The sequence below is a fragment of the Cajanus cajan genome, chromosome 1 (assembly GCF_000230855.2).
Source record: "Cajanus cajan strain Asha chromosome 1, NIPB_CcT2T_4, whole genome shotgun sequence".
Classification (NCBI taxonomy): Eukaryota; Viridiplantae; Streptophyta; class Magnoliopsida; order Fabales; family Fabaceae; genus Cajanus; species Cajanus cajan.
Window position 1 is genome coordinate 81,162,859 of NC_138517.1, and position 27,534 is coordinate 81,190,392.

A 27,534-nucleotide genomic window follows, 5' to 3' on the forward strand; every position below is an offset into this window, starting at 1 on the left:
TGTCACACCCTCTACCCCGTTATTAATATACAACAAATGTAACAATAAAATATTTCTTATCTTCTTTTTGGGTAAATAAAATCTTTCATAGTTGACAAATATTTCAAATATAACAAGGTAGAAGATTCACATTCGTAACTCATAAATCATAACTCCAGTGTAAAAATTATAAAAGAAAAGAAGTTAAGATTTTCAATACAATTTAGTGTAAAACAAGAAATCATATATATACAAATAATAATAAAGGAAATATAAATTAACTCCAGTAAAGGTGGCAGTGCCTCCTGGTTAGGAATCAATTTATATTTTCCAAATCATGTAATAAAATATAAATAAAGATATTCATTCTGGTCTTTTATCAAGAACGTTCAAATTACAATTCTTAACATACATTTTCCTTGAATTATAAACTTTATCTACGTTATCTCTTCGTTAGAAATTACAAAGAAGAGAAACTAAAGTTATTAAAACAATAACATATTAAACTAAAATAACTATGCCCCGATGTCACATCCTATCAGAGCATGCCCAATTGAAGCCTTTAAGCCTCATCACCAACATCCTCATGATGCTGATCACCTGCAACATAATTTAAACATATACAAAAACAACAAGGGAGTGAGAAACATCTCACTCAGTTTCAGGTGCAGAAATAAAGGCTAGATAGCACTCACACACACAACAAATATAAGTCACTTATAAATAATACACATACATCATCAATATCACATATATATTCATTTATCATGCAATGATGTCATGATCTTGACTTATAAATGCATGCATGTGGCGCCATAAGGAAGTTTCACATATCATCACTGGTGACCCTAAGGCACACCTGGTTACATCACTGGTGACCCAAAGGTACACCTGGTTACATCACTGGCGACCCGAAGGTACACCTGGTTAGCAAGTTACATCACTGGTATGCGGCCTCAGCGGCACACCTGGAATAATATATGCGTATGATGCATGTCATACCATCATAATCTCATTGACTCAATATTTAACTTGTTACATAATTTCCTTTAGTACATCATGTCCTCATTTGTCATAGTCTCATAATCATAGTTTGTCTCAATAGTCAATTCTTAGGTCTCATGTCATTTGTCCATATTTCACATGGTCATGTCATCAATACTCCTCTTAAGGTCCGCATAGGTATTCACAGAGATCCAGAGAGCATTCTTATTCATATTAAAACTCATTTATTATTAACATTAATTTCATATTCATTTATTACTTTCAACAAAGAACAAGGTAGAGTAAATAGAAAATCAGACAGAACAACGGCACTTTCAACAAAAACAAAGTAGAATAAATAGAAAATCGGACAGAACAACGGCACCTTCAACAAAAAGCAAAGTAGAGTAAATAGAAATTTAGACAGAACAACGGCACCTCCAACAAAAAAGCAAAGTAGAGTAAATAGAAATTAAACAGAATAACGACAAAGGATTGGGGCCAATCCGACAAACAACTATCCAACAATTATCCCTACACCCCTGAGCGAGGTTCTCACTCCCCCCCTTACCTGGATAAGCGGAGCTGAACTTAGGCAGAGCCTCCTCCTCTGGATTCCCTCTTCCTTTCTCTCTCTCTTTCTTTCTCTTTCTTTCTCTCTCTCTCTCTCTCTCTTCTCTTTCTCTCTCTAAAATTTCACTTTCTTCCTCTGTATAAAAAATTTCACCCCCCTGCCCCTATTTATAGGCAATCTGACGCACCCGGAACGGCCCGTACTGATTTCGGAACGGCCCGTTCCGGATCCTTCAAATCTGGGCAAAATTTGTAACTGGAACGGCCCGTTCCAAAATCGAAACGGCCCGTTCCCAAAAAACCAGAACGGCCCGTTCTGAAATCAGAACGGCCCGTTCTCAATCTCAGAAGAACGGCCCGTTCTCCTTCCGGAACGGCCCGTTCTCCATACCGGAATGGCCCGTTCCAAAGCCGTTCTGGGACTACAAAAACCTCACATTTTCAACATTTGGAACGGCCCGTTCCACTTTTGGAACGGCCCGTTCCAGAACCCAAAATACCCCTATAACTTTATTAAAATTACGAAAATGCCATTAAAATAATAATAAAAATTTGGGTGTTACAATTCTCCCCTCCTTTTAGAAATTTCGTCCCCGAAATTTACCTGAAAACAGAAATGGATGAGCTTCTCGCATCTTGCTTTCTAATTCCCATGTAGCACTTTCTTCAATATTTCCTCCCCAAACGACCTTAACCAAAGGGATTTCCTTTCCTCTTAGTTGTTTCACTCTCTTGTCATCAATCCTTAGAGGAACCGTTTCATAAGTAAGATTATCCTTCAACTGAATGTTGTCAGACTCAATGATATGGGAAGGATCATGGACATACTTTCTGAGTTGGGAAACATGAAAGACACTATGGAGATTTGAAAGAGATGGAGGTAAAGCAATTTGATAGGCCACTTCACCGATTCTTTTAAGAATTTGATAAGGACCAATGAAACGTGGAGTAAGCTTACGAGATTTCAGTGCTCTGCCTACTCCTGTCCAAGGAGTGACTTTAAGGAATACATGATCACCTTCTTTAAACTTAAGGTCTTTTCTCCTCTTGTCATTATAACTCTTTTGCCTACTCTGGGTTGCTCTCATCTTCTCTTGGATCATCTTAACCTGTTCAGTAGTTTGTTGAACTATCTCAGGTCCTAACATGACATTCTCTCCAGGTTCTACCCAACATAAAGGTGTTCTACATCTCCTACCATACAGAGCCTCATATGGTGCCATCCCAATACTAGAATGGTAGCTATTATTGTAGGTAAATTCTATCAAAGGTAGGAAACTATCCCAACTACCCCCACGTTCTAAGATGCAAGCCCTCAACAAGTCTTCCAAAGATTGTATGGTTCTCTCAGTTTGGCCATCTGTTTGGGGATGGTAAGCTGAACTCAATCTAAGCTTAGTGCCTAAAGCCTTATGCAAACTCTCCCAAAATCTAGAGGTGAACCTAGGATCTCTATCAGACACAATACTAGTAGGAACTCCATGCAACCTCACGATCTCACTGATGTACAACTTGGTTAACCTCTCCAAAGAGTACCTAATATTAATGGGAATAAAATGGGCAGACTTAGTCAATCTATCCACAATGACCCATATAGCATCCAAGTTCTTCACAGTCTTAGGTAACCCAACTACAAAATCCATAGAGATGCTATCCCACTTCCACACAGGCACATCTAAAGGTTGCATCAAACCTGAAGGTTTTTGGTGTTCTACCTTAGCTTTCTGACATACTAAGCAAGCATACACAAATTCCTCCACTTCCCTCTTCATCTTAGGCCACCAAAACATCTTCTTAAGGTCTTGGTACATCTTAGTGGCTCCTGGATGGATACTAAGGATACTCTTATGACCTTCTTCCAGGATTGCTCTCTTAAGTTCTGGCACACTAGGAATGCACAACCTATCCTTAAATCTTAAAACTCCATCCACTCCAATTCTAAACTCACTTTTCACAGCTTGATTCAACTTCTCTACCCGACTCAATAAGAAAGGATCCATCTTCTGACCTTCTCTAATCTCATCTATCAAGCTATTAGTCACTCTTAAAGCTCCCAACTTAATACTCTTAGAGGTCAACTCACACCCTAAGCTCATATCCCTAAATTCCTCAATCAATTGCAATTCCCTAATCATCAAGGAAGACATTCTCAAAGATTTTCTACTCAAAGCATCAGCTACAACATTAGCCTTGCCAGGGTGATAATTTAATTGAAAGTCATAATCCTTAAGAAACTCTAACCATCTCCTCTGCCTCATATTCAATTCATTTTGGTCAAACAAGTACTTAAGGCTTTTATGGTCACTAAAAACCTCAAATCTAGACCCAAACAAGTAATGTCTCCACAACTTGAGCACAAAAACTATTGCAGCTAACTCAAGGTCATGGGTAGGATAGTTTTGCTCATGAATTTTAAGTTGTCTTGAAGCATAGGCTACTACCTTACCCTCCTGCATAAGCACTCCTCCTAAACCCAATTTAGAAGCATCACAAAATACCTCAAAAGTCTTACTAGGATCAGGTAATACTAACACAGGAGCACTAGTTAATCTCCTCTTAAGTTCTTGAAAACTTTCCTCACACTTAGAATCCCACACAAAAGGTTGGTCTTTCTTCGTCAGCTTAGTCAAAGGAAGAGCTAGCCTAGAGAAATTCTCTATAAACCTTCTGTAATAACCAGCTAGTCCTAGAAAACTCCTAATCTCAAATACTGATTTAGGTGTTCTCCACTCTAACACAGCTTCTACCTTAGCAGAATCTACAGCTATTCCACCCTTGGATATCACATGTCCTAGAAAGTTCACACTATCCAACCAAAATTCACATTTTGACAATTTTGCATACAACTGCCTCTCCTTAAGGGTTTGAAGAACGATCCTAAGGTGCTCAACATGCTTCTCCCTAGTCTTGGAATACACTAGGATATCATCTATGAAGACCACTACAAATCTATCCAAGTAAGGGTGAAAGATCCTATTCATGTAGTCCATAAAAACACCAGGTGCATTAGTCACACCAAAAGGCATAACTAAATACTCATAGTGCCCATAGCGGGTTCTAAAGGCAGTCTTAGGAACATCCTCAGCTCTCACTCTAATCTGATGGTATCCTGACCTTAAATCTATCTTACTGAACACACAAGCTCCAACTAGTTGATCCATAAGGTCATCTATCCTAGGCAAAGGATACTTATTCTTAATGGTCACTTTATTCAGTTGCCTATAGTCTACGCACAACCTCATGCTCCCATCTTTCTTCTTAACCAACAAAACAGGCGCTCCCCAAGGCGAGACACTAGGCCTAATGAATTGTTTTCCTTGTAATTCCTCTATTTGTTTCTTAAGCTCAACTAACTTTGTAGGGGACATCCTATAGGATGCTATAGATATAGGTGGGGTACCTGGTACTAAGTCTATGCTAAACTCAATCTCTCTCTCAGGTGGTAAACTAGACACATCCTTAGGAAATACTTCTGGAAATTCTCTCACTAAGGGAATCTCATCTAGCTTACTATCAGTCTCAAGTGTTAAAGAAGCTAAGATCATGTACACTTTTTCATTGTCTTTTAAACAAGTTTTAATGTCAGCAGCACTAAGAAATTCCGTACTCTTACATTCACCAAAGGAAATAGATTTCTCAAAGCAGTTTAAAAGGACATGGTGAGAAGATAACCAATCCATACCAAGAATTACATCTAATTGACTAAGAGGCAAACAAATTAAGTCAACTAGAAACTGCTTATCAGAAACTGTCAAAGGACATTTCAAACACACTAGGGATGTAGTCACAGGACCATTAGTAGGGGTTTCCACAACTAAATCAAAATCTAACAAAGACACAGGCAAATTCAATTTTTGGACACAAGAGACAGAAATAAAGGAATGAGTTGCACCAGAATCAAATAGTACAACAAAAGGAGTCTCAGCTATGAAACAAGTACCTTGTATCAAATTTTCTGACCGAGAAGCTTCAGCACCACTAAGAGCAAATACTCTCCCCACAGTCTTTGGACGCTCAGTTTGCGAACCCGATCCCATAACACGTGTTCTTTGTGATTCAGGACATTGGGTACTGATGTGACCTTTACCATTGCAGTTGAAGCAGGTAACTTCCCTGTCACGACACTCAGACTGATTATGACCAACAAGTCCACACTTCCAGCATCTTACTGAAGGAGTGGACACAGACCCTCCAACACTTCCAGTAGCACTAACAGTGGATCCTCTAGTAAGCAACTTACTTTTATTAGCAGCAGCTTTACTCCCTTGAAATCTATTAGAAGCGAAGTAAGGCTTACTCCTTCCCGAAGTACTAGAACTCACAGCACGGATAGGACCTCCAACTCCTTTATAAAAAGCAGCACGAGCACGGTTGTCATGATCATAAATGCTGCACTTATTGACCAGAGTGGGAAAGTGATATATCTCCTGATAGTTAATTGCAGTTTTCACTTCAGGACGCAGACCATTTACAAATTTTATGCATTTAGCTCTTTCACCACCCTCACCATGGTAGTGTGTGCAATAACGAACCAAAGCATCAAATTTGGCAGCATACACAGCCACTGTGTCGTTCCCTTGATTCAGCTCAAGGAATTCCATTTCTTTCCGACTTCTCACATCATCCGGGAAATACTTCTCAAGAAAGACCTTCTTGAAGTTGTCCCAATTCAAGTGCACCCCTCCATCAATCATCCTCCGAAGTGCTCCTTCCCACCAAAAGTGAGCATTAGCAGTCAACATGAATGTGGCCAACTTCACCTTCTGAGCGATGGGACAATCCATAACATTGAAAATTTTTTCTATTTCTGTTAGCCAATTCATAGCAGCATCTGGGTCATATCCTCCTTTAAAGGTAGGTGGGTGATTTCGTTGAAATTGCTCCAACCAGTTAGGAGCGACCTCAGTCCTATTGTTATTATTCATAGCTTGTGCTAATGCTTGAAGAGCATCGGCAATCGCACGATCATTTCTACCAGCCATAGTCTAAGAAAATAATACAATCAATAAACATAATCAATCATCATACTATCATACCAACAAGTTTTACAATCAATTCAGTCCATCATTCATGTACCAAATAAACATAGTAAACCAAATAAGCATAGTAAACTCATAACTCACGGTCGATTAGATCAACCAGGCTCTGATACCACTAAATGTCACACCCTCTACCCCGTTATTAATATACAACAAATGTAACAATAAAATATTTCTTATCTTCTTTTTGGGTAAATAAAATCTTTCATAGTTGACAAATATTTCAAATATAACAAGGTAGAAGATTCACATTCGTAACTCATAAATCATAACTCCAGTGTAAAAATTATAAAAGAAAAGAAGTTAAGATTTTCAATACAATTTAGTGTAAAACAAGAAATCATATATATACAAATAATAATAAAGGAAATATAAATTAACTCCAGTAAAGGTGGCAGTGCCTCCTGGTTAGGAATCAATTTATATTTTCCAAATCATGTAATAAAATATAAATAAAGATATTCATTCTGGTCTTTTATCAAGAACGTTCAAATTACAATTCTTAACATACATTTTCCTTGAATTATAAACTTTATCTACGTTATCTCTTCGTTAGAAATTACAAAGAAGAGAAACTAAAGTTATTAAAACAATAACATATTAAACTAAAATAACTATGCCCCGATGTCACATCCTATCAGAGCATGCCCAATTGAAGCCTTTAAGCCTCATCACCAACATCCTCATGATGCTGATCACCTGCAACATAATTTAAACATATACAAAAACAACAAGGGAGTGAGAAACATCTCACTCAGTTTCAGGTGCAGAAATAAAGGCTAGATAGCACTCACACACACAACAAATATAAGTCACTTATAAATAATACACATACATCATCAATATCACATATATATTCATTTATCATGCAATGATGTCATGATCTTGACTTATAAATGCATGCATGTGGCGCCATAAGGAAGTTTCACATATCATCACTGGTGACCCTAAGGCACACCTGGTTACATCACTGGTGACCCAAAGGTACACCTGGTTACATCACTGGCGACCCGAAGGTACACCTGGTTAGCAAGTTACATCACTGGTATGCGGCCTCAGCGGCACACCTGGAATAATATATGCGTATGATGCATGTCATACCATCATAATCTCATTGACTCAATATTTAACTTGTTACATAATTTCATTTAGTACATCATGTCCTCATTTGTCATAGTCTCATAATCATAGTTTGTCTCAATAGTCAATTCTTAGGTCTCATGTCATTTGTCCATATTTCACATGGTCATGTCATCAATACTCCTCTTAAGGTCCGCATAGGTATTCACAGAGATCCAGAGAGCATTCTTATTCATATTAAAACTTATTTATTATTAACATTAATTTCATATTCATTTATTACTTTCAACAAAGAACAAGGTAGAGTAAATAGAAAATCAGACAGAACAACGGCACTTTCAACAAAAACAAAGTAGAATAAATAGAAAATCGGACAGAACAACGGCACCTTCAACAAAAAGCAAAGTAGAGTAAATAGAAATTTAGACAGAACAACGGCACCTCCAACAAAAAAGCAAAGTAGAGTAAATAGAAATTAAACAGAATAACGACAAAGGATTGGGGCCAATCCGACAAACAACTATCCAACAATTATCCCTACACCCCTGAGCGAGGTTCTCACTCCCCCCCTTACCTGGATAAGCGGAGCTGAACTTAGGCAGAGCCTCCTCCTCTGGATTCCCTCTTCCTTTCTCTCTCTCTTTCTTTCTCTTTCTTTCTCTCTCTCTCTCTCTCTCTTCTCTTTCTCTCTCTAAAATTTCACTTTCTTCCTCTGTATAAAAAATTTCACCCCCTGCCCCTATTTATAGGCAATCTGACGCACCCGGAACGGCCCGTACTGATTTCGGAACGGCCCGTTCCGGATCCTTCAAATCTGGGCAAAATTTGTAACTGGAACGGCCCGTTCCAAAATCGAAACGGCCCGTTCCCAAAAAACCAGAACGGCCCGTTCTGAAATCAGAACGGCCCGTTCTCAATCTCAGAAGAACGGCCCGTTCTCCTTCCGGAACGGCCCGTTCTCCATACCGGAACGGCCCGTTCCAAAGCCGTTCTGGGACTACAAAAACCTCACATTTTCAACATTTGGAACGGCCCGTTCCACTTTTGGAACGGCCCGTTCCAGAACCCAAAATACCCCTATAACTTTATTAAAATTACGAAAATGCCATTAAAATAATAATAAAAATTTGGGTGTTACATGAGAACCTTGGGTTCTCTGGTTGGGTCACGCCGGGCGCGAGTATTCTTGCGCCGGGCGCGCTGGCCCCTGGTGCTCTCTGGTTGAGCCGCGCTGGGCGCGACCATGAGTGCGCCGGGCGCGTATGATGATGTTGAATTATATGCTGATAGCTGTTAAATTTTGCTGAAAGTGTTGATAGATGTTATTTTATGCTGAACTAAGCTGTAATATATGTATATTGTTGTGCTGAGCTAGGTTGTGATTGATGATTTTAAATGCTGAATTATAGTATTGTTGTACTATAGAATGTTGAGCTGAGTTGTGAGTAGTAAGCCGTGTTGAATACTACTTGGTTGTGATGTATGCCAATTTATTGTGCTGTGTTGTGAGCTGTGTTAGTTGAGCTGTATGTTGACCATTAGCCACTATTGTGGTGTTGTTCTAGCCGCTATGTCGGTGCTGTTATTAGCCACTATTGTGGTGCTGTTATAGCCGCTAAGTCAGTGCTGTTATTATGCGGCGCTGTTATAGCCACTTGAGTGGTGTTGTTATCTACGGAAAAAAAATCCGTAGATAATAAGGTCGTAGATAACGTTATCTACGAAATATTATCTACGGAATTTTCCGTAGATAACTCATGAAAGTTGTTATCTACGGATTTTATCCGTAGATAACTTTCAGGAAATTTTTATTTAATTTTAATAAATTTATTAATGTAATAACCCTCATATTTGGCCTCTCAAGGATGTTATTTCATTACACTTCACTTTTCAACATGTTTTGTTCTCATTGCACCTTTTTTAGGAAACTTCCCAGAAGGTCACCCATCCCAATACTACTCCAGGTCAAGCACGCTTAACTGTGGAGTTCTGATGAGATAGGCTACAGAAAAGCTAATGCATATTATTAGTATAAGTAGTACAAATTAATTCATTTAAGTACAATCTCATACTTATACTATTTTTGAATCCATCTCATTTTTGTATGTCCAGACAGCTATAAAAATATAAAAATATATAATAATTATATTACCAATAATAATAATTATTATATTATATTTAATTAATATTTATTTATATGTATATACTTACTTGTATAATTAACAATCTACTTATTTCTATTTAAAATTAATATTATGATACAATTTAAATTAATTATTATAAATTTAAAAGTCTGGAATAACACTAGTATAACTTTTACTAAGTATTACACCGCTCAATAATGTTATATTAAATGTGAATTTTGTAAATTCAACTGTTAGATTGAAAGTTCATATCACTTTATATGTTTATATCAAATTTTGTTAAAATTGAACAACAACTTGAAGGTAATCAAAGTGTTCACATTTTAGTATATTTTGAAATGTATATATTATGTCAATTTTATTTTACAAGAATGAAGTATCAAATCATCTTGAATTAATATAAAATTTTGTATATATGAGCTAAGAGTATAAAAATTTTAATCTAACGGTTGAATGTATAAAATTCACATTTAATAAAAGTTACATTGGTAATATTATAACCCTTCTCTTTTAAAATATTATTTTTATAAATTAAATTTAACATTTTAAATAAATTATTAATTAAATTAATATATTTATTCATCTTAAATCAAAGATATAAAATTCAAAAAATAGATTTATTCTTTTTTTATTTTCTAATTATAAATCATTAATAAAATACTAATTTAAAATCTTATCTAATTATATCATAATATTTTCATATCAAATTTAAAACCATATATTAGTATGTTATTTTTTTTTATCATCAATTAATTTATAAAAATAAAAAACTTTAAGATGACAATTTTTAATAATATTTATTTTAAAATATTATAATGAATTAAATAAAATTTTAAAATATATTTTAATCATAAATAATTTTAAAATATTTTAATCAAAAATATATTTTTTGATCAATACGGTGACTAAAACTATTATGATAAATAATTAAATTAAAAAAATTAAATCTTATAATGATTATTTTTTTAATGATGCTAAATTAAATATTCTAATTATTTTACAATAAATTAAAATGAAAAGATAATAAAATATGTTAATTAACCTAAGAAATTTATTTACGGGTGAAGTTATCTACGAAAATTTTCATAGATAACTTATCTACGAAAAAATCCGTAGATAAGTTACCTACGGATATTTTCGTAGATAAGTTATCTACGAATTTTTCCGTAGATAAGTTATCTATAGAAAAATCCATCCATAGATAACTTATCTACAGAAATTTCCGTAGATAACTTATCTAATGACAATTTTTATTAATATTTATTTTAAAATATTATAATGAATTAATTAAAATTTTAAAATATATTTTAATCAAAAATAATTTTAAAATATATTTGTTGGTCAATATAGTGACTAAAAATATTATAATAAATAATTAAATTAAAAAATTAAATATTATAATGATTATTTTTTTAATGATGCTAAATTAAATATTCTAGTTATTTTACAATAAATTAAAATGAAAAGATAATAAAATATGATAATTGATGTTTTAAATAAAATGTATTACCTACAGAATTTATCTACGGGTAAAGTTATCTACAGAAATTTTCGTAGATAACTTATCTAATTTAAAAATATTTATTTTAAAATATTATAATTAATTAACTAAAATTTTAAAATATTTTAATAAAAATATATTTTTTGGTCAATACGGTGACTAAAAGTATTATAATAAATAATTAAATTAAAAAAATTAAATCTTATAATGATTATTTTTTTAATGATGCTAAATTAAATATTTGAATTATTTTAGAATAAATTAAAATGAAAAGATAATAAAATATGTTAACTGATGTTTCAAATAAAATGTTTTACCTACGAAATTTATCTATGGGTGAAGTTATCTATGGAAAAGTCCGTAGATAAGTTATCTACGGAAAAATCCGTAGATAACTTATCTACGAAAATTTCCGTAGATAACTAAAAATTATCTACGGAAATGATTCCGTAGGTAATATTCCGTAGATAACTAAAAATTATTTACGGAAAAAATTCCATAGATAATATTCCGTGGATAACTAAACATTATCTACGAAAAAAATTTCATAGATAATATTCCGTAGATAATAATAATTTTTCTTGTAGTACGCAGTGCTGATATTGCCGCTTTGCGGTGCTGACATTGTTGAATGTTGTGGGGTAGTATAAGCTGTGCTGGTGTGCTGATTAGTTGTAGCTGTTTACTATCATATTGTTATATATGTATGTTGATTTCTTTTCACTAGCTTACCCTTTGTTGTTTCCATGGTGTTTGGACTGCAATGATCATACAATGTATGGGAGCAGAGCAGGGATATGTTGGTGGCTAGTGGCAGGACTGCAGATGGTAGATAGGGCTGATTTCCTTTAATGTTTTGATGTTTTAGCTACTTGGTGTAGTAGCATTTGATGTATTTTGTACACTTTAACTCTATCCAGACTTGGACCTTGTATATGTATATATTCTAGACCCTATATGTATACACTTGTTCCTTTCTGTGTGGTGTTTCTAGTGTGCGGTACGATGTGTAGTGACCAGCTAGGTCGTTACATTTATATCCTTAATAAAGTACCAAGCAAAACAAGTATTACCAAGACCCCTTATGAGCTATTTTTCTTTTTAAAGTTACAATTTAGACAAACACATAAAAAAAAATATTTATTTTATTAAAATAATATTTATAAAAAAAAAAAAAAAAAAAACTTAAACAAACAGTCCAAAGTTGCATTGTTTTCTATTGGATATTTCAAATGGGCTTTTTTTTCTTCTTCTTTGTTTATATTGTATTGGGATAATGTAATATGGGCCATATTGTTCAGGTTATGTGGGATATTATCTGATGGATATATGAAAATGTCAACGTTTCTTGTAAAAGTATGTGATTGGTTTAATATTTGAGAAAACACTTAAAAAAAATTTTGTTGTATTTAACGGAGGTTATTTAACGAGAATTATTGTAACCCTCAGAAATGTGCACAAATAATGGAATTTTAATAATCTTGATTAAATTGCAGATATTTATTTTTTAACCCCAGAAAATTGTAGCTCACGTTAATGTTATCTTTTATTATTATTACAATTTAATTTAATAACTTCAGAAATTTGGAACCTGTCCAGTTATGCATACCATGTACTACATTGAGGTATTACGTAATAATGCGCCCAACTTTTTGTTTTTAAATTTTTTTTTTAGATACTAGTATTTTTGTAATGAATCACTATAACACTATAATAGATATCTATCCTATTATATACAGTGTATTTTAACTGTAATAAAAGTTTTCATACTTTTTTTAAAGGAAAAGTTTTCATACTTTGTTTCATAGTAATTCATCATAAAATTACTATAATAAGTGTGCTATAAAAAGTCAAATTTGGCATTGTGATCATTTAACAAATAATCGGAAACTATAATCCATTTTGAGCTATGGAGATTGGAGACAATGAAATAAAGTTTATTTTCTTAATAAAATACTTTTTAGGCACATGATCAAAAACAAAGATCAACATGATTATAAACTCTAAATATCTGCTAATTTTACGTGACTTTTTTTTTTTTCCATACCGAAAAAGTAGATTCACTACACATAATGAAGAGTGTACAGATAAAATGAAACAAGGAATGTCGCCATTTATATATATCAAAGCAATTGTTATTGGTTATAAACAATCTTAAGTTGTCATGAATCAGTGATGCTTAGCGAAATTCATAAAGCTATCAAAAGTAAATTATGTAGTTTAATTAGCCGTTTCGAGTTAAATAAAATGTTTAATCACATTTAACAATAATATTCCATCACATTTTTACTAAGTTATCTAAAAACTATACCCAACATGGTAAATATTTGACAAGTGATGAGCTAGCTTTAGTTGGTCAGTTAACAAATTAGTTAATAAGACTGCATTCTGTTCGTAATTAACAGCTTTCTAACGTCTTGATTTTAGCATTCCAGTTACTTTGTTCTATAAATACCATATATACTACGCATGTAATAAGATATGAGAAATATAGAAGTTCAATCTCTTCATTTTGGTTTCTCGTATAACTTTTGTTACGCATGCAATTGATGGTTTCTCTATTCCTTCTTTGATTTTTTGGAACTTCATCAAAGTAAGTTATGGTTAGTTCTTATAAATCTAAGCACAATATTATTTAGATTCAGTCAATCAACAGAAGTTAATGAAATAAAATATACTTTGCACATTCTATTTTATAAACATGATTCATACAATATTTTAAAATTAATAAGTAAATATTAATTTACACTTATAAAACATAATTTTTATTTGTCAAACATTATTTTTGTATACATCTAAAATCAAAGATACATCTTTTGGATCAAATATCTTTTTATATAGTAAGTTTAATTAACATGTCGTAATACAACTAATCCTTATATAAGGCTAAATTTTTTTATTATTCAAAATATGCTCGATGTTTACACAAATTAAAAAGAAATAGAACAAATTACATAGATATTAAGTAAAGTTTAATGAAATTACACATACATTTCTTATTATTTCTATCCTTACACTAATCTTACTTTAATTCTTTAAAAATATTACACTTCTTAAATATTATATTAATTTGCTTAATTGCTTAAAATATATTACATTGTAACTCCTTATAAGAGAAATTAATTGTTGCAAGCATTAAAAATAAAAAGATTACATGTAATTTCACCGAATCTCATGAATGTGAGTGTAATCTACTTAAAGAAATATATATGTATTTTTCTTAAAATGACAAATGTCTTCTGGAAATATATAAGAATGACGTAATTTTATTGGTACCACTGGTTTTACACATGCAACGAAAGATGGTGACGAGGATGATGATGAATGATGAGTAATCCTTCGTCCAATAGTAGAACAGTGGTTAAGGCATGAGAGTGAGAAATTAGGATCAGAACATGAATTGATGAAAAGAGAAAAGAAAGCATAAAGAGATGCGAAATATATATGAGAAAAGACATGATGTGGAATTGTGATGAATTCAAGGAGGGCACTGGAAAGAGGTGTCATTCCTTCCACAGTTGTTGAGAATAACACTCAAGGAAATGGGAACGTTAAGGTTGATGCCAAGGACGTTAGCTTTGAGAGCAGTGCAAAGGCAAGCAGCAACTTCAAGATCAGCAAGACCACGAATGAGGTTGCAACAAGGTAGGGTTGGTGGTGACCCTAATTTAACATTGACCAAGTTCAACACTTTGGCACACACACCCAACTTGAGTGCATCTATAGGACATGTACCCTTTTGGTAGGGCACCGATGGGTCTGGGATCACAGGGATGTAGGTGGACCTCACCATAGTGTAGGAAAGCATGTTGAGACAAAGGAATAGAGCAAATGCAACAGTGCCCTTGTTGGATGCCATTTCACACAACTAATAAGGTGATTATTAGTTCTTAGTTTGTGGTGATGAAAGTTGGAGAAATGTAAGGGGGGTTTTATAGGTAACTAATTTTGTGGTTTTTGGTTTCTTAGTTTTAAATTATTATTAATTACTTCTTAAGAAAGCCCGTGAACCCATGGGATGATAATTGAGATGCTTCACAAGCTGGCACCCTGGCTGCATGGCAACACATGATCGATGCCTAATTAAATTGAATCACTGTAGCACCAAACGCCTACAGTTTCTGTTCTTTTTTTGATGAGGGGAAATTGACGTAAAGAGATATTAATTATTATAATAACTTTGCAGATTAATAACAAGCAAGTAGATGTGTGCAATTGGCCCGTTTTTGCCTTCCATGGCGTCCAAGACAAATTGAAATCACACAGACAAGACAAGAAAAAAATCTAGGCTTGTGATTGGCCACAAAGATACATTACTAATTCATCGATCGTGTTATTCATATCCTAATTTGTGAAGAAATTAATTGGAGTCTCAATTCGTGGATAGTATTCAATAACGTAGTATTCAATAACGTAGTCACAACAATAATTCAAAATGTATTATTACAAATTAACATTATGAACTAGTATTTTTTTTTTAAATATTTACGATACAGAAACATATTTATTATATATAATTAAAATTTATAATAAATTATATATACAAATAAATATTATGTTTGAATGGATAAGTTATAATTAAAATTTTATAAATAAATATTTTTTAAATGCATAAATTTTGTTTTAAATTTATATTGTAGTACAACATTATTTTTATTATTTATTAATACTTTAAATAAAAATATTAATATTTAATTAATAAAAATTTATAATAAATAAAAAATTAAATTAAATAAGAGACTAAAAGAATTTTTATAAATTTTCTCATCAAATAAATTTTTAAAAAATATTCTCGTATAACATAATAATTTATATTTAATATAGAAAAAATATTAGAGAATTAGTTAATCTCAAAAGGTAACTATTGTGAGTCTCATGACAAAGGTTACGTGAATACAAGTAGTATTCGTGTTCGTGTTTTGAAATTTTGAGCTTTAGATAAATTTTATATTTGATTTTGATTTAATATAACATATCAATTATTTTCTAGTTTTGAAACTATAAAATTATTAATTAAATTTTTATCAAATAATTTTAATATTTTACACTATATTAACTTATTCAATTATATTATCTTCTAACATAATTGATTTCAAATAGAATCTTTCCAAAAACTGATTTTAACAATGATAACAGTTAAAAGTGTTGTTAGTGATTAATACTTTATAATTATATTACATGCATTTTCACAAAAGTCAAACGTTTAATATAGTTTAATCGTTGTAGCAGAGAATTAATTTATTTTGTTTGAATTTCTTTTAGTACCTTCAATTAAAAAACAAAATCAGCACCATATAATATTCAAATTAATACTTATTAAAACTTTAAATCAGCATGAAAAATAACTCCTTTTTTATTATGTATAAATTAAAAACAGGAACGAATAAAAAACTACGTAACAATTTGTAATTAAAAAGTGAAAACTGAAAATAAACAAGACATGCAAAGGCGAGTAAAATGAAAATCAGTCCCATATACAAAAGCACGTTAAATTCTAATCGTTTACTTTGCAATAGCGTGTGGACCATTTATATTTATACGAGAAGAAATCACTTATTTCAAGACTAAGGTTACTTTGATTTATTTTATTTAATAATTAATATTTTATATAAATTTTAACGATTCAACTGTTAAATTAAAATATAAATTAAGTATGTAAATTTTTTGTAAAAATTTAAAAATTATTTAATATTTTATTTTATTAATTCAAATTAATAGATAATCATAAAAATATTTTATACGATAATTTAAGTTAATAAAATGAAATATTAAATAATTTTAAAATTTTTTAAAACTTTACAATTTTGATCTATGATTAAGAATTTTTAATTTAAAAGTTGGATTGTTGAAATTTATTGTAAAATACGAATTATTGAGTAAAATAAGTGTAGATAAACTTACATAAGTGAATCTCTCTTCTCCTTTTATATATATATATATATATATGTTCTTACCGGAAATCTGCTGTAGAGCTGATCTGCCGGGTAAGATTGATGAGCCTCCTTCGCTGGGTGTATTGGTGCTCCGAGATGGGGGAGGTACCTGCAAAAGAGACTCCGATGCCAAAGTTAGGGTTTGTATGAGTAATAGTCTCGTATAAGTAATGCACGTACCTTGGAGTACTGAATTAGGTTTGCCTTGGGCCTTTTTGGGCTTGAGATAAGATATATCATGATATGATATGATATAATTGAAGGGCGGATCTGGTCTGGGACGAGATCCTTGGAATCAGGTATGATTTGCTCAAATACGGGGCTGACGTCGCGCAGCGCGTGCCCGGGGTTACTTGTTTGTAACACTAATCCGGGCTCGGAGCCCGGGTGCGAAGTACGGTTAGTACACTAGCCCCCCGAGCTCCGAAAGTCGTAGGTTGAGGAGTTAAGACCGGGCTTGCTGGAGGGGGAGCGACTTGGTGCGTACGCTATCTGGGGCTTCGCCACGTGGCGCGGCTGTTCATTTCTGAAACGTGCGGTCGGCGCACTAAAGGAAATGGCGGTTAAGCTATGATGACTTGCATTTAATGTTTTGTCAGGCGTGCCCCTTGGTCGACACGTAGCCTGGCGGTTTTGAATTTCGGGGAGAGGCTTTTCCCTTTCTCGCGCCTTTGCCCTTTTCGCTTTACTCTTTTTCTGTCTATCGGCTTCTTGCGCACGTCTCGTCTTTGTTTGCTCCTCGTTTCCGTTTTCTTTGTGTTTTCTTGATGGCTGGCGGTTATGGCGGCAAGTCTTCTGCCTCCACTAGGGGTAGGGTGCGTGGCAAGGCGGGTGGTCGCCGCCGAGGCAAAAGGGGCGCCTCCGCCCGGAGATTCAGAGCTGGGCATTCTTGGTTATGAGTGGGTCAAACACGAAATGGCCAGGTTTGCGAGTGTCTTTGAATCGCAACCGGAGGTCGATGCGCTGTGGGAGACGCACAGGATTTGTGACCCCTCCGTCTCTCGGATGGTCCGACTGGAGCCTTGTTCGGCTGGCGAGGGTGTGTACATGAAAAGGTCTGCTGATCCCCCCTCATTTTATGTATATGAGAGCTTTTTCAGAGATTTGGGTGTTTGCCTTCCCTTTACGCAGTTCGAAAGTGATTTTTTGAACTATATTAATGCGGCCCCTGTAATACCCATTTTATTATTATGGCATTTTCGTAAATTTTCAAAGGTATAGGGGTATTTTTGTAATTTTATTATTGGATGGCATTTTAGTAATTATCGGTGGCATTTTCGTAATTTTTATTAAAATTTTTGGGGCATTTTCGGATTTTGGAACGGGCTGTTCCAAAAGCGGAACGGGCCGTTCCAAAAGAGAAAAATGTGTGTTCTGGGTTTGTGCAGTACAGGGCCGGAACGGGCCGTTCTCCAAAGGAGAACGGGCCGTTCTGCTTGGAGAACGGGGCGTTCCCCTTGCAGAACGGGCCGTTCTGCTTGGAGAACAGGGCGTTCTCCTTGCAGAACGGGCCGTTCCGAAAGGAGAACGGGCCGTTCTGCTGGGTTTCGAAACGGGCCGTTCCGGGGCCGTTCCAGACGAAAAATTTACGTTGTTCTGAAGGATTCAGAACGGGCGTTCCGTTTCCGGAACGGGCCGTTCTGGTTAGGTGGCGAAATTTTGCTATAAATAGGGGCCTTGGGGTGTTGGGAATGTATGCCTTGAGAGAGAAAATTTCTAGAGAGAGAAAGGGAGAAAGAGAGAGGAAAGAGGAGAGAAAGGAAGGAGAATCCAGTAGAGGAGATTCTGCCCGAGTTTCGGTTCCTGTTTAAGGAAAGAGGTGGAGGTTCTGCCCGAGTTTCAGTTCAGGATTATCCAAGTAAGGGTGGCATTTATAAAATTAATCTAGTATGTTAAGTAAGAGTAGTGCTTATAAAATTAATCTAGTGCGTATGACCATGATAGGAATAGTATAATTTTAATATGCTATTTTGTTTGTATGAAGATTGTTATTTATTCAAGTTGATGGTTGTTTTGGATAATTATATTATTATTATATTGACAATTTGGCATGGTTAGGATATATGTTTAATTATGGAATATGCTGTGTATGTGGTTTGGAAAAGTAAATAGGACTTAAAGGAGTAAGGTTATGGTATGGATTAGATCTCTTGGTGAGATCAGGATATAATCTTTGGAAAAATCTGAAATTGGGAATCCCATGGTGAGGGTTCCAATGTGGAACTTTTCCAAAGGTTATATGATAAACCACTTCAGATGTTAGGTGGATTCTGAAGTACTCCTTTAAGTATTCTATTTGCTACCGGTATGGGGGCCAGGCCGAGTCATACCGATGGATGAAGTGGCCATGATCACCAGGGTTACGTGACGACGTAATTCCAGCTGTATATTTTCCATGAGAGGTCAGGTGTGATTCCTGTGTTGCTGATATGTTTCAGCGTGCGTGTCAACACTTGGTGGATGGTGTTGATGGCCAACATTGTGAGGATATGTTGGTGTGAGATCATGGAATAATTATACAGTGGTGTGACTTTGTTTCTGGATGTGGAATATGTATACAAATGGTGTGGATTGTATGCATTGGATTTTAGATTTGATTTATATTTGGCATGGAAATAACTATTTATAATGTTTATTTCCTTGGTGCGGATATATATATATATTATGGATAAATATCTGTTTAATGATATTTTATCATGTACTATGGTTGGTTTTATATGTGCTAACCCTTGCATGTTTTCCATGTGGTTTGGACTGTGATGATCTCACTTTGTGGGGGAGCAGATCAGGTGTGAGGCTTGGGATAGCAAGAAGTCTTCTGATAGCTGCTTTGAGTAGTAGCAAGGTTTAGAGCTTGACCAGCACCTAGGGTGTCTATATTATATTATCTTTTGGATTACTGTATAACTTTACTAAGGATGATGACTCTGCCATAGCAGATTATATTATATATTTTGGAAACAATTTATATGCTATTGTATAATTACACTCTAGCGTAGCTGGCTTTTGCTCTATTTTCTTTATTTCATATATTTTATTTTGGTTGGTTATTGATGTGACGGCCTAGGGCGGGTCGTTACAATTTTGGTATCAGAGCTGGTCAAGTCTCTTTAGGGTTTGTGGGAAATGGTCTTGTTGCATTTCCGTTGTGTGGAAATGAAAGGAACTTCATGAGTAACTCATGAGTTTCTTAATCTTGATTAGGAATTTCTTATTGAGTTTCGTGTAAACTCATAAAGTTCTTTGACCTTTTTAGGATGGCTGGTAGGGGAAATCATTCTAATTCTTCTTCAAGCATGGATGGGCGGCAAATTGCTCAAGCTATGGAGTTAATTGCTGCTGCTATTGGACAACAGAATACTTTGTTGGCTCAGATGGAGACTAACCGGGCTGCAGCTGAAGCAGCTAGGACTGAAGTACCTGATGAATATAGGGGCTTGTCAGAATTTAGAAAAGGGAATCCTCCTCAATTTACAGGTGTTAATGGACCTGAAGTTGCTGATCAATGGATTGAGGAGATGGAGAAAATCTTCATGGTGATGCAGTGTCCAGAGGAGAGGAAGCTAAATTATGCTGTTTATATGCTAGTGGGTGAGGCTAGCTTCTGGTGGAAGGGTGCTCAAGCTATGATGGAGGCTAGAGGTGAAGCGGTAAATTGGGATAACTTTAAAAAGGTGTTTCTGGAGAAATATTTTCCAGATAGTGCCAGATATGCTAAGGAAGCTGAATTTTTGAGATTGCATCAAGGAAATATGTCAGTACAAGAGTATGTGGTCAAGTTTGAACACTTGGCTAAGTATTATTCTCAAGCTATCACTGAAGCCTGGAGATGCAGGAAGTTTAGTGAGGGTTTAAGATTTGAGCTGAAGAAAACCATTGTTCCTATGGAAATTATGGAGTTTCCAGTTTTAGTTGAAAAGGCAAAAACAGTGGAAAGATTTGAAGGAGGAAATAAAATGGCAAAGGGCCCAGAGGGATCATCTGGATTTGGTAGGGGGAAACATCCTCAAAAGAGACCATCTCAGTTTCAAATTGGGAATGCTAATAAGAAACCAATGGGGACTACTACAGGAGCTGTTAGATGTTATAGATGTGGAGGCCCACATATGATAAGGGATTGTCCTACAAAGAACTATACGTGTTTTAAATGTGGCAAGGTGGGTCACATGGCTAAAGATTGCAATGTCAAAAATATTCCAGCTAGAGAGAACCAGAAAGTGGATCGGCCTACTGCAGCAGGTCGTGTCTTTGCTTTAACAGGTGCTGAAGCTGAGACGACATCTGAGCTGGTAAAAGGAAAGGGCAAAGCTGATGGTAATGATATTTCTATTTTATTTGATTCTGGTGCTTCACATTCTTTTATTTCTTATGAATGTGTGAGAAGGTTAAATTTGGTTGTGAGTTTCTTGTGTGTGGATCTAGTTGTTTCTACCCCAGCTTCAGGGTCTGTTTTGACTTCTGAAGTTTGTTTGAGATGTCCAGTGGAGGTGGAAGGGCGTTGTTATAAAGTGAATTTGTTTTGTTTACCTCTATCCGATTTGGATGTGATTTTAGGGATGGATTGGCTTTCTGCCAATAGGATTTTGATAGATTGTTCAGAGAAGAAATTAATCTTTCCTACTGATGAACAGGAGAGATTTATTTCTAATAGACAGGTGGATGGGTTGTTGAAGGATGGAGCTCTTGGGTTTATGATCTTATCTTTTATTAGTATAGAGAATGAAAAGTTGTTGAATAGTATTGATGTTGTTAGAGAATTTCCAGAGGTTTTTCCGGATGATATTCCTGGATTACCACCAAAGCGAGAGTTAGAGTTTAGTATTGATCTTATACCAGGGGCGGGACCAGTGTCCATTTCTCCTTATAGAATGGCACCAGCGGAGTTGTTTGAATTGAAAAAGCAGGTTGAGGAGCTTTTGGAGAAGCAGATGATCAGACCAAGTGTCTCTCCGTGGGGAGCACCAGTGTTATTGGTAAAGAAGAAGGATGGTGGTGTGAGGTTATGTGTGGATTACAGGCAATTAAATAAATTGACAATCAAGAATAAGTATCCTTTGCCAAGGATAGATGATTTGATGGACCAATTGAGGGGAGCTTCTGTTTTCTCCAAGATTGATTTGAGATCTGGGTATCACCAGATTCGAGTAAAGGAGGAGGACATACCAAAGACTGCTTTCAGGACTCGGTATGGTCATTATGAGTATGTTGTCATGCCTTTTGGAGTGACGAATGCTCCAGCTATTTTCATGGATTATATGAACAGGATTTTCAGATCCTTTCTGGATAAGTTTGTGGTGGTGTTCATTGATGATATTCTGGTTTATTCTAAATCTATGGAAGAACATAGAGAACATCTGAGGATAGTTTTGCAGGTATTGAAGGAGAAACAGTTATTTGCAAAGTTGTCAAAATGTGAGTTTTGGTTATCTGAAGTTAAGTTCTTGGGTCATGTGATTTCTGCACAAGGAATTGCAGTTGATCCTACTAAGGTGGAAGCGATTTTGAGGTGGGAGCGTCCAAAATCAGTTACTGAAATTAGAGGTTTTGTGGGATTGGCTGGCTATTATAGAAGATTTATAGAAGGATTTTCTAAAATAGTTATGCCTTTGACACAGCTGACCAGGAAGGATCATCCTTTTATATGGACGGAGGAGTGTGAAAGGAGTTTTCAAGAGTTAAAGGAAAAGTTGACTTCGTCTCCAGTGTTGATTCTGCCAGATCCTAATAAATCTTTTGAGGTTTATTGTGATGCATCTCATCAAGGTTTAGGATGTGTTCTTATGCAAGATAGACAGGTTGTGGCCTATGCATCTAGACAGTTAAAGATTCATGAACGAAATTATCCTACGCATGATCTAGAGTTGGCTGCGGTGGTTTTTGCTTTGAAAATTTGGAGACATTATCTCTATGGAGCAAAGTTTGATGTGTTCAGTGATCTTAAGAGTTTGAAATATTTGTTTGATCAGAAAGAGTTAAATATGAGGCAAAGGAGGTGGATTGAATTTTTGAAAGATTATGATTTTCAGTTAATGTACCATCCAGGTAAAGCAAATGTGGTGGCAGATGCTTTGAGTAGAAAATCACTTCATATGTCTTACATGATGGTTAAAGAGATGGAGTTGGTAGAGAAATTCAGGGATATGAATCTTAATGTTGTGATTGCCTCAGATTTTATTAGTTGTGGTATGACTATCATTACTAGTGATTTCTTAGAGATGGTGAAACAAAAACAAGTTCAGGATACGAGATTGAATAAGGTTAGAGAGTTGTTGGGTTCTGAGAAAGCTGAAGGATTTGAACAAGATATGGATGGAATCTTGAGGTACAAGGGTAGAATTTGTATTCCACAAGATGAGGAGTTGAAGAAGTTGATACTTGAGGAAGGTCATAAAAGTAAGTTAAGTGTACATCCAGGTATGACAAAAATGTATCAAGATTTGAAGAAAATGTTCTGGTGGAATGGTATGAAGAGGGAGATAGCTGAGTATGTTGCATCTTGCATTGTGTGTCAAAAAGCTAAAGTAGAACATCAAAAACCAGGAGGTTTGTTACAAATGATGGAGATCCCTGAATGGAAATGGGATAGTATAACCATGGATTTTGTTGTTGGATTACCAAGGTCTGCTAAGAATTGTAATTCTATTTGGGTGATTGTGGATAGATTAACTAAGTGTGCTCATTTTCTTCCGGTGAATATAAAGTGGTCCTTAGAAAGGTTAACTCAATTGTATATTAAGGAGATTGTTAGATTACATGGTGTGCCCTCCAGTATCATCTCTGATAGGGATCCTCGTTTTACATCCCGATTTTGGCAAAGTTTGCATCAAGCGTTAGGGACTAAGTTGAGGCTCAGTTCTGCTTATCACCCACAAACTGATGGGCAGTCTGAGAGGACTATCCAATCTTTGGAGGACTTGTTGAGGGCTTGTATTTTGGATCATCTAGGGAATTGGGAAGAGATGTTGCCTTTGGTCGAGTTCACTTATAATAACAGTTTTCATGCAAGTATAGGAATGGCACCGTTTGAGGCTCTGTATGGGAGGAAATGTCGAACACCTTTGTGTTGGTTTAAAGAGGGAGAATCAATGATGGTAGGGCCAGAGATCATCTTACAGACTACTGAAAAGGTGAAACAAATTCAGGAAAGAATGAGAGCTGCTCAGAGTCGGCAAAAGTCTTATGCAGACAAAAGGAGGAAACCTTTGGAATTTTCAGAAGGAGAACATGTGTTTTTGAAAGTAACTCCTACCACAGGTGTGGGAAGAGCTATCAAAGCTAAGAAGTTGAATCCTAAGTTTATTGGACCGTATCAAATTCTCAAGAGGATTGGACCAGTGGCATATCAGATTGCATTACCTCCATTCCTTTCTAATCTGCATGATGTGTTCCATGTTTCACAACTGAGGAAATATATTCACGATCCAAGTCATGTCTTGGAATCAGAGGCAGTACAAGTTAAGGAAAATTTAACTTTTGAGAAACAGCCAGTTTCAGTGGCAGATAAGAAAGTTAAACAGTTGCGAGGTAAATCTATCAATTTGGTGAAAGTTATTTGGGATGAGATTACTAATGAAGCTACTTGGGAGTTGGAGGAAAGGATGAAGGATCAATACCCATATCTCTTTTAGAGTAAGTGAATTTTCGAGGACGAAAATTTTGTTGTTGGAGAGAATTGTAATACCCATTTTATTATTATGGCATTTTCGTAAATTTTCAAAGGTATAGGGGTATTTTTGTAATTTTATTATTGGATGGCATTTTAGTAATTATCGGTGGCATTTTCGTAATTTTTATTAAAATTTTTGGGGCATTTTCGGATTTTGGAACGGGCTGTTCCAAAAGCGGAACGGGCCGTTCCAAAAGAGAAAAATGTGTGTTCTGGGTTTGTGCAGTACAGGGCCGGAACGGGCCGTTCTCCAAAGGAGAACGGGCCGTTCTGCTTGGAGAACGGGGCGTTCCCCTTGCAGAACGGGCCGTTCTGCTTGGAGAACAGGGCGTTCTCCTTGCAGAACGGGCCGTTCCGAAAGGAGAACGGGCCGTTCTGCTGGGTTTCGAAACGGGCCGTTCCGGGGCCGTTCCAGACGAAAAATTTACGTTGTTCTGAAGGATTCAGAACGGGCGTTCCGTTTCCGGAACGGGCCGTTCTGGTTAGGTGGCGAAATTTTGCTATAAATAGGGGCCTTGGGGTGTTGGGAATGTATGCCTTGAGAGAGAAAATTTCTAGAGAGAGAAAGGGAGAAAGAGAGAGGAAAGAGGAGAGAAAGGAAGGAGAATCCAGTAGAGGAGATTCTGCCCGAGTTTCGGTTCCTGTTTAAGGAAAGAGGTGGAGGTTCTGCCCGAGTTTCAGTTCAGGATTATCCAAGTAAGGGTGGCATTTATAAAATTAATCTAGTATGTTAAGTAAGAGTAGTGCTTATAAAATTAATCTAGTGCGTATGACCATGATAGGAATAGTATAATTTTAATATGCTATTTTGTTTGTATGAAGATTGTTATTTATTCAAGTTGATGGTTGTTTTGGATAATTATATTATTATTATATTGACAATTTGGCATGGTTAGGATATATGTTTAATTATGGAATATGCTGTGTATGTGGTTTGGAAAAGTAAATAGGACTTAAAGGAGTAAGGTTATGGTATGGATTAGATCTCTTGGTGAGATCAGGATATAATCTTTGGAAAAATCTGAAATTGGGAATCCCATGGTGAGGGTTCCAATGTGGAACTTTTCCAAAGGTTATATGATAAACCACTTCAGATGTTAGGTGGATTCTGAAGTACTCCTTTAAGTATTCTATTTGCTACCGGTATGGGGGCCAGGCCGAGTCATACCGATGGATGAAGTGGCCATGATCACCAGGGTTACGTGACGACGTAATTCCAGCTGTATATTTTCCATGAGAGGTCAGGTGTGATTCCTGTGTTGCTGATATGTTTCAGCGTGCGTGTCAACACTTGGTGGATGGTGTTGATGGCCAACATTGTGAGGATATGTTGGTGTGAGATCATGGAATAATTATACAGTGGTGTGACTTTGTTTCTGGATGTGGAATATGTATACAAATGGTGTGGATTGTATGCATTGGATTTTAGATTTGATTTATATTTGGCATGGAAATAACTATTTATAATGTTTATTTCCTTGGTGCGGATATATATATATATTATGGATAAATATCTGTTTAATGATATTTTATCATGTACTATGGTTGGTTTTATATGTGCTAACCCTTGCATGTTTTCCATGTGGTTTGGACTGTGATGATCTCACTTTGTGGGGGAGCAGATCAGGTGTGAGGCTTGGGATAGCAAGAAGTCTTCTGATAGCTGCTTTGAGTAGTAGCAAGGTTTAGAGCTTGACCAGCACCTAGGGTGTCTATATTATATTATCTTTTGGATTACTGTATAACTTTACTAAGGATGATGACTCTGCCATAGCAGATTATATTATATATTTTGGAAACAATTTATATGCTATTGTATAATTACACTCTAGCGTAGCTGGCTTTTGCTCTATTTTCTTTATTTCATATATTTTATTTTGGTTGGTTATTGATGTGACGGCCTAGGGCGGGTCGTTACAGCCCCCAGTCAGTTGCATCCCAACAGCTGGGGCTTTTTGAGGGCGTTCGAGATCTTGAGTGGAGTTCTAGGGATGGAGGTATCCCTGCCGGTCTTCCTTTCTATTTACCAGTTGAAGGCGGGTGGTCCTACGTACGGGACCTTGTCTTTAAATGGAGGTAAGGAGGGGGGTCTGTTTACCCCCTACTCCCCTTCATATAAAAATTACAGGCAGGAGTTTTTTCGGGTCACTCTTGCTGGTGTCAACCCTTTGGAGGACGGGGGATTCTACTTTGGCGGGCTGCCAAGGTTTCCTTTCTATTGGTGCCACGACCCTGTTGGGTTTCATGGGGTGGATCCGTCGAAGCTAACGCTGTCGGAGACGGCTGCTGTTGAAGCTTTGAAGGTACTTCCTCGGCCGCTGGACTGCAAGCTCATCCTGTCGCTCGAGCGTTCGGCGCACAGGGAGAGAGACTTGGAGGGTGGGTATCTTGTTGTTTTCGTTTAGCTGTTGGGGTTTAATGTCTGCTGATGTGCTCTGATTTCTGTACTTAGGTATTGTGGGAAGGGACCTGTGGTGTGGCTGGAAGCAGCGCTATGGCTACAATGTGGCCGAGCTTGAGGGTCCTGAGGTCCAGGGGGAGGAGGAGATCTCCCCCCTAAAGATAAACCGGAAGAGGAAGAGGGTCCCGGGGGAGACCGGGGGAGTCGCTGCCCCTCCCGAGGCGGAGGGGGTCG

The 27,534-nt window shown here is 35.8% G+C and overlaps 3 protein-coding genes across 3 annotated transcripts; 1 reads left to right on the forward strand and 2 right to left on the reverse strand.

Moving 5' to 3' along the window:
* Positions 1–212: 212 nt before the first annotated feature.
* Positions 213–6,862, reverse strand: LOC145952177 (uncharacterized). Its single transcript, XM_083064400.1, has 2 exons — positions 5,477–6,862; positions 213–579 (listed from the first exon to the last, which is right to left on the reverse strand). Exons 1-2 carry the CDS (start codon positions 6,516–6,518, stop codon positions 542–544), a joined length of 1,080 nt encoding a protein of 359 aa, XP_082920526.1. The 5' UTR covers positions 6,519–6,862; the 3' UTR covers positions 213–541.
* Positions 6,863–14,548: 7,686 nt separating this feature from the next.
* On the reverse strand, positions 14,549–15,221 carry LOC109790869 (putative lipid-binding protein AIR1). The gene has a single exon (XM_020350115.3). The coding sequence runs from the start codon at positions 15,157–15,159 to the stop codon at positions 14,779–14,781; it is 381 nt and encodes a 126-aa protein (XP_020205704.1). The 5' UTR covers positions 15,160–15,221; the 3' UTR covers positions 14,549–14,778.
* A 3,596-nt stretch (positions 15,222–18,817) lies between these two features.
* Positions 18,818–26,774, forward strand: LOC145952178 (uncharacterized). Its single transcript, XM_083064403.1, has 2 exons — positions 18,818–21,547; positions 26,522–26,774. Exons 1-2 carry the CDS (start codon positions 20,491–20,493, stop codon positions 26,530–26,532), a joined length of 1,068 nt encoding a protein of 355 aa, XP_082920529.1. The 5' UTR covers positions 18,818–20,490; the 3' UTR covers positions 26,533–26,774.
* The last annotated feature ends 760 nt before the right edge of the window (positions 26,775–27,534 follow it).